The sequence below is a fragment of the Elephantulus edwardii genome, unplaced genomic scaffold (assembly GCF_000299155.1).
Source record: "Elephantulus edwardii isolate Elephantulus edwardi_28Jun2011 unplaced genomic scaffold, EleEdw1.0 scaffold00168, whole genome shotgun sequence".
Lineage (NCBI taxonomy): Eukaryota > Metazoa > Chordata > Mammalia > Macroscelidea > Macroscelididae > Elephantulus > Elephantulus edwardii.
This window is the reverse complement of record NW_006399918.1, coordinates 2,681,952-2,690,376: the sequence shown is the minus strand read 5'-3', so window position 1 is coordinate 2,690,376 and position 8,425 is coordinate 2,681,952. Positions and strand designations below refer to the sequence as shown.

At 37.3% G+C, this 8,425-nt stretch overlaps 1 protein-coding gene across 1 annotated transcript; it reads left to right on the top strand.

Annotated features, from left to right (window-relative positions):
* Positions 1 to 1,455: 1,455 nt before the first annotated feature.
* Positions 1,456 to 2,421, top strand: LOC102865182 (olfactory receptor 6K2-like). The gene has a single exon (XM_006895513.1). The coding sequence runs from the start codon at positions 1,456 to 1,458 to the stop codon at positions 2,419 to 2,421; it is 966 nt and encodes a 321-aa protein (XP_006895575.1).
* Positions 2,422 to 8,425: the final 6,004 nt, after the last annotated feature.

Below are 8,425 nucleotides of genomic sequence, written 5' to 3'. Positions count from 1 at the left end.
GTCTATAATAATAATGAGTTTGTTAAGTTGATCCTTTGGTGGTCTGGTGGATAAGGAGCTGTGCTGCCAAACTAAAGGCATGGAATCTGACTCTACCAGCTTCAAAATGGGAATTAGATGGGCAATTTCCTTCCATGTAATTTACAATCTCCGAAAACCCACCAAAGATAGGTTCTGACTCAAAGGCACATAATATAAAAAAATCATACCAAAGACCAGACAGAGAACAGAAAGTTTAAAGAAAGATGTTTGAAATCATAATGAGTTTGTTAGAATAAAGAAAACTCAAATATGAGGGGAAAACACCACCTTGATCATCTGTTATACTTTCAACTTCTGTTTCTTTTTAAAGGTATGGTTTTAAACTATAATGCCCTGACAGCAGGACCTGTATCATCAGAGAATTTGTAAAAAATGAAAACTCTTGAGTCCCTTCCTAAACTAAAACCAAAACTACTTCTATCAAGTCAATTATAACCTGGCAATTCTGCATTAGATTTCCCTAGACCTATAAAGAAGAGATTGAGATTGTTAACAATTTCAACTTGTCCAGTTTTCACAACCAACACTCTTGGCATCAGCAGTCAAGAAATCAAAAGACAAATTACATTAGGGAAATCTGCTGTCAGGGACCTCTCCAGAGTGCTGAAGAGCAAGGATGTCAATCTAGAGACCAAGGTGAACCTGATCCAGGCCATGGTCTTCACATGCTATACATCAGAGAGCTGGAAAATGACCAAGAATAACAGAAGAAGAATTGCTGCCTTTGAGTTGGGGTGCTAGAGAACATACCATAGACTGTCAAGAAAACTAACAGGTTTGTCCTGGAGAGGGTGAAACCGAGCTGCTCCTTGGAGGCAAGGATTTCTGAGACTCTGTCCCATACACTTTGGCATGTAGGCAGGAGGGATCAGTGTTTGGAAAAGAACAACATGCTTGGAAGGGTTAAAGGATAACTTAAGAGAGGAAGACCATGGATGAGATGAATTGACACAATAAGTGGGATAATAAGGGTAGGTGTGTCAGAGACAGTGAGATTGGCTTGGGACAGAGCAGGGTTCAGAACTGTTGTGCATAGGGTTGCTATAAATCATAGTCAACTCGATGGCACATAACAACAGCAACTGAATTGGAGACCCTCAAGATGGAGCTTAAAAATTGGTGTGTCTAGGAAGTCTGCCAAGTAATTCTAATGTATGCTAAAAAATAAGAACCACTGGTTTAAAACATTAAATTTTATTTTTCATTGGACATTTTACATATTATAATCTTAGATCTAAGCTTCTATGGAATAAGGTCTATTTCCTTCCCCCTTTGTTTTCCTCCTCATCTTCAATATAGAGATCTGGCCACACAGTGGGATTTGGTAAGTGTTAATAAACTTTGAATAATGGTAGACATATACTAGAAGAAATGAGTCTATTGAGAGTCAAAATTATTCTTTCTAACCAGGAGATGGAAAGCCCAAATCAGACCACTGCTCAGGAGTTTATCTTCTCCGCTTTCCCTTATTCCTGGGGGGATTCTGTCCTCTGCTTTGTACCGCTGCTCTTCATCTACGCTTTCATTGTTGTTGGGAACCTGGTCATCATCATAGTAGTCCAGTTGAATAGTCATTTGCACACTCCAATGTATCTATTTATTAGTACCCTTTCATTCATGGAGATTTGGTATACCACCGCCACCATTCCAAAGATGCTCTCAACTCTTCTTAGTGAGAAGAGAAGCATTTCCTTAAATGGTTGTATGCTGCAGATGTATTTCTTCCATTCCACAGGCATCAGTGAAGTTTGTCTCTTGACGGCTATGGCCTTTGACCGATATCTGGCTATCTGTAGCCCTCTTCATTACCCCACCATCATGACCCCCAAGTTGTGTGCCCAACTGACATTAAGTTGCTGTGTTTGTGGCTTTATTACACCCCTTCCAGAGATTGCCTGGATATCCTCTTTGCCATTCTGTGGCTCTAATCACCTTGAGCATATCTTTTGTGACTTCCTCCCCGTGCTACGCCTTGCCTGCACAGACACACGTGCCATCATCATGATTCAGATAGTAGATATTGTCCACGCCGTAGAGATTATTACAGCTGTGATGCTCATTTTCATGTCCTATGTTGGTATCGTGGCTGTGATTTTACGTATTCGCTCGGCCGAAGGTCGTCGCAAGGCATTTTCCACATGTGTTTCCCACCTCACCGTCTTTTTCCTGTTCTTTGGCAACGTGGCTCTCATGTACCTCCGCTTCTCTGCCACCTACTCGTTGTTCTGGGATACAGCCATTGCTTTAGGCTTCGCAGTTTTGTCCCCCTTCTTTAACCCTATTATCTACAGCCTGAGGAATAAAGAGATAAAAGAAGCAATAAAGAAGCACATGGGCCAAGCTAAAAACTTTGTTCATTCGACCAGAATTCTCAAATAAGAACAAATGATGGAGAGCTTATCTAGTTTCTAGCTCCTCTTCATCTTCAAGAATTCTGTTTTGTCTTATCAACCTTTAATTGAAACTATTCACCCAATGGTCATCAATAAACAAAATCTGCTGATTGCTTAATTCAGTAGCCTTTCAATACTTAACTGCTTTGACATATTTTTAGACCTGATTGTATTATTATATCATACCATCCTGCTTTATGATAAGGGCATTTTGTTAAAATAATATGGTTAAATATTTAATTTTAATGTAAGTGAAATATTTTTGTAAGGCTTGGTAATAGAAGTATAATCTTCATAAGACTTGTTCTCCCTATGGTGTCTCAAGAATATGTCTTCTAAATTGAGTATTTGTGTGTTGATCCATAATCAACCTGACAATTCCTTAATTAATCAGTTTTTAGTGATAAAAAATTTTACCTCTTATTTTCTCAGTGTGATCAAATGCATTGTACACATTAGGTCACAACAAATACCTGTTGAATGAATAAAATACTACCATTATGTTGCATTATGATTGTTTCTATGCACAAACACACAGTTACATTGAGCTTAACTCTTCCCCTTTCAAATTCTTTCCTCCCTTGACTTTCATGCTGTTGGATAATCTTTTTTTCTTCTGCCTTTTTGAGGTGAAATATTTCTTTGATAGTACATTCTTCTTTCGCCATCTTCATAAAAAATGGTTTTCTCCAGGACTCTTGCTTCTGAAAGCATAAAAGAAAGCTTACTTCTGTGCCATTGTTGGCCGAGTTTTGTTTTTTCCTTGCCAGCTAATCTAAGTTCTAGAGTTGTCAGTGTACTTTTCTCAGTTTCTGGTTTTATACTGGCTTATGTATTCAGCTGCTAACCAAAAACTAGGTGTTTAAAACAAACCGGACATTCCAAAGGAGAAAGGCAGGGATCCTATAAAGATTTTTATAAAATCATAAAAACATTATGGAGAAGGTTTGCCTTGTCCTACAAAGGAGTTCTGGTAGCAAACTGTATAAAGTGTTGCATTGCTAACCAAAGAGCCACCAATTCAAATCGACCAGATGCTCTGTGGGAGAAAGATGAACTGCTTCATCCAGTAAAGATGAATTAAAAAATGGATGAAGTGTTGTTTTGATTTATAATCTACTCCATGACAGTGGGTTTGGGTTTTGGTACAGGGTTATTAACAATAAGACTAAGTACAGTAGAAATTGTGCAGATGGTACAGGATTGTTGCTTGCTATACATAGGATATTTATGAGTTTAAGATTTAATGATTTAAAATAACAACAACATAAGGCCATGGAAGCTCTGGTGGCCTAATGGCAAAAAGCTGTGCTTCAATCCCAAAGGCAAGTGGCTTGGATCCACAAACTGGATTATGGGGGGGAAATGGACAATTTTCTCCCAAACTTTTACTGCCCCTGAAACTCCCGACATAGGGTCAGCTATGGATCAGTTCCGACTCAATGATACACAACAACAAAAACATGGACTTGATGTTAGTAGTTATAGTATCTTTCCCACAGTAACTCTTGAATCTTAAAGTTAAAAATCAGACAAAAATTAAAAGCAAGAGGAAATAAGAATAAGAGGCTGAGTATCTAATAAACAGTTGAATTGGAAAAGAGAATGGAAGTGAGAAAGAAAGTCATAGTTTGTGGTTTAAGGAGTTTTGAGAAAAGATGGGCTTTAAAGAATGCCTGATGCAAAAATGTGAGAGAAGAGTGTAAAAACATATAAGAAATGTTACTGGGTTTAAATATTATAGCTACTCTAATGTCTTTCAAATGAGACATGAAATGGAATTAGTTAGACTGTTGGTTATTTTTATTGCACTTTTCTAAGTGCATTGTTCTTCCAAAATGCATACACATAGATCTCCAGCATGTAAAAGGAATACTCTTTTCTCCATCTCTTTTTTTGTACTTTACAACGTTACAACTGCAAAACACCTAAAAAATATTATTCCTAACATATGTCTCTCTCACTGTACCAATCTTTAAGTTGCTTCTTTAAGCTGCTTTTTACACTGCCGACAGAGGCATTTCTTGAAATTTATATCTAAACATTATATTCTACTGGCTTATAAATTCCCATGATTAAAACAAAAAAACTCTGGTAGCCTAGAATTCTTGCATGGATCTATAATCAATACATTTGGTATCAGAAATCAGGAAACTAGAAGATGTGTTGTGCTTAGAAAGTCTGTAGTTAGAAACTCTCCAAATTATTGAGGAGAATGACGTCAGTTTGAGGACTCTGATGCACCCATTTTGGGTCACGGTATTTTTAATAACTTGTTACTCATCTGAGAGCTGGACAATGAATAAAGATAACAAAAGAAGAATTGATGCCTTTAAACTGTTGTGTTGGAGATGACTGCTGAATATTCCATTGACTGCCAAAAGAACAAACAGGTCTTGGAGAAGGTGCACCCAGACTGCTCCTTAGAAGCAAAGATGATAAAGCTTAGTCTCTCATACTTTGGGCATGTTGCTGTTGATGTTGTCAGGTGCCATCATGTCGAGTCCCACTCACATTAATCCTGTGAACAACATATCTAAACCGTGTCCTACCCTGTGCCATATTTACAATCTCTGATAAACTTAAGTTCTTTGTTTCAGTCAGTATGTCAACATGATTGAGAGTTTTCTTCTAGAAGTTATGAAAATGAAATGGAACACATGGATATTGCTATTCTAGACATAATTTCGATGAAATAGATTAGCATTGACCACTTTGAGTGAGACAATCATGTGGCATATTATACTTGGAGTGAAAATACAAGTAAAAATTGTGTTTTCAGTAAGAATAACAAAATTTAAGAGAACAGCAAGCAACACATACTGGCGAGGTTGGGCAGAAACTGGAACCCTTATTCACTGTTGGTGGAAGTGTAAAATGGTGCAACCACTATGGAAGGTGGTCTGGTGCTTTCTCAAAAAGTTGAGAATAGAGATACTATTTGACCCAGCAATTCCACTACTGGGAATATACCCCAAAGAGATCATAACTGCCACCCAAGCAGATATATGCACATCCATATTTATTGCAGTTTTGTTGACAATAGCAAGGAGTTGGAAACAACATAAGTGCCCATCAAGAAACAAATGGATAGAGAAGCTGTGGTATATTCAAACAATGGAATACTATGCTGCATTGAAAAACAAGAAACTCATGAAATATTCAAAAGTGGCTGACCTTAGAAGACATAATGCTGAATGAAATATCAGTCACAAAAGGACAAATACTGCATAGTGCCACTGTTGTAAAACAGCATTGACATTGGGGTTGGGGGAGACTGAGAAAGATGGGATAAATAATGTATACTGTATTGAAACAGATGAGGGAGAAAACTGTTTAAAAGGGATATGTCATTAGGTATTATTGTCATGACATGAGTACAGAATGAAGGCTGCGTATTGGAGTGGACCTGGGGAGAGGGACTGTAAAACAATGAAAGAATTTTTCTTTTACTATTCAAAGAGAGGAGTGTACGGGGGGTGGGAAGGGGTGGTCAGGGAGAAAAGTGCAACAGTGAATGAATGGAAATACAAAATCTTTGTAAAGTTTCATTAATAATAATAAAAAATATTAAAAATAAGACAATTTCAATTTCTACCCTCAAGTACAATGTTGTGAGTAATAGGATATTGTTGTTGTGTACTGTCAAGTAAGAAGTGACCCATAGCTGATCCTTTTCAGGTTTTTAGAGACAGTTAATCACACTGGAGGCGATTGCCCATCTCCCATGGACCAGCTGGTAAATTCGAATCATGTGCCTCTGGGATTGCAGTGCAGCTTACTATCACTAGGCCACCAGAACTCCCTGAGAGGATATTATCCATATGCATACAAGGAGGACCTGTTAATACGACTATTATTCCAATGTATGCATTAACAGCTAAAGCAACATAAAAGGAAATTGAAGATTTTTATGAAGTTTTGCAGTCTCAAATTGACCAAATATGCAATTAAAATGCCTTAATGAACATTGGTGACTGGAATGCAAAATTTGGAAACAATAAAGAAAGAAAGGTGACAGAAATGGAGTCAGATATAGAATTACTGAATTTTGTGCACTCAGTGATTTATTCACCACAAATATCTGCTTTAAAAAGCACAAATGGTAACTTCACACATGGACCTCCCCAGATGAAATGCAAATGAATCAGACTGACTACATCTGTGGAAGACATTACTGGAAAAGCTCAATATCAGCAGTCAAAATGAGGCCAGATGCTGACCATGGAACAGATAATAAATTATTCCTGTTCAAGTTACAATTGAGGCTGAGGAAAATTAAGATGAGTCCACAAGAACTAAATTATTACTTTGAGGAAACCCCATCTGAATTTAAAAAATAATTTTAAGAATAGGTTTTTTAAAAAAGTAAGTTTAAAGCATTGAATGCCAATGAAGACTAGAAGGGTTGTGAGATGACATCAAAGATATTACCCATGAAGTGAGCAGAAGTTCACTATCAAGACAGAGAAGGAAAAACAAAAATGGATGTCACTAAACCATCAGGACTCTTCTGAGAAGACAAAATTAAGATCAGATGAGCTGTGGGAATATATCAAGAACATCATCTATGAAGAATGCTAAAGGTCATTATTACAAAGATGAAGAAAAAAGAAAAGACCAAAATGGATATGACAAGAGACTCTGAATATTGTACTAGAACAGAAAGAAGATGATAGAAAGGGAAGTAATTAAGAAGTTAAGGAGCTGAATAGAAGATTTCAAAGACCAGCTTGGAAAGACAGAACAAAGTATTATAATGGAATCTGCAAGGAGCTGTAGTCCAAAAATTAAAAAAAGGCAGGACTTGCTTGGCTTTTCTTAAGCTGAAGGAACTAAAGAACACATTCAAGCCAAGAATTGTAATACTTAACAATGCTAAGGGAAGAATATTGAATTATCCAGGAAGCATTAAAAGAAGATGGAAGGAGTATACAAAGTCATTGTTCCAAAAATAACTGGCTAGCACAGAATAATTTCAAGACACTTCATATGATCAAGAGGGAATGGCGATGAAGGAGGAGGTTCAGGCTGCTCTGAAAAAATTGGCAAAAGTTAAGGCCCCGGGAATTGATGGAATACCAGTTGAGATATTTCAACGGATTCTGCCCTGGATGTGCTCACCAGGTTGTGCAAAGAAATCTGGCGGACAATTGACTGGCCAAGTGACAGGAAAAGATCCATATTTATTCCCATTCCAAAAGAAATGATGATTGACAGAATGTGGAAATTGTTCAATATCACATGGAAACAAAATTTTACTGAAGATTATCTAAAATTGAATGAAGCAGTACATTGGCAGAAAAGTACTAGAAATACAAGCTGGGATTAGAAGAGGTCATGGCAATAGAGATATTACTGTCAATGTCAGATGGATCTTGGCAGAAATTAAACAGTAGCAGAGGAATATTTATATGTATTTCATTGACTATGCAAAGGCATTTGATTGTGTGATTCATAAAAATTTGGCTAACCTTGTGGAGCTTGGGAATCTCATAACACTTGTTTATGCTTTTGCAAAACCTATATTCAGACCAGGAAGCAGCCATTATAACAGCAAGGTAGCACTGCATGGTTCAAAATCAGGAAAGGAGTGCAGTGCATCAGGGTATCAGGAATGTGACCTGTCTTCACACCTTTCCAATCTATATGCAGAACAGATCATTTACGAGGCTGAGCTTTATGAGGAGGAATGTAACATCAGGATTGGAGGAAGATGCATCAGCAACCTATTATGGAGGTGACTCAACCTTTCTTCCTTTAGTGTTTATAGGGGTTTCCCTTGGTACCAGCAGTCAGGAAATAAGGACACACATTGCACTGTGAAAATCTGCAGTTAGGGATCTACCCAAATTATTGAGGAGTAATGATGTCAAGTTAAAGACTAAGATGTGTAGTCTTTCTGATAATTTGCTATGCATCTGAGAGGAGAACAATGAATAAGGATGGGAAAAAAAAGAAAAGAATTTACCTCTTTGAGCTATGGTGTT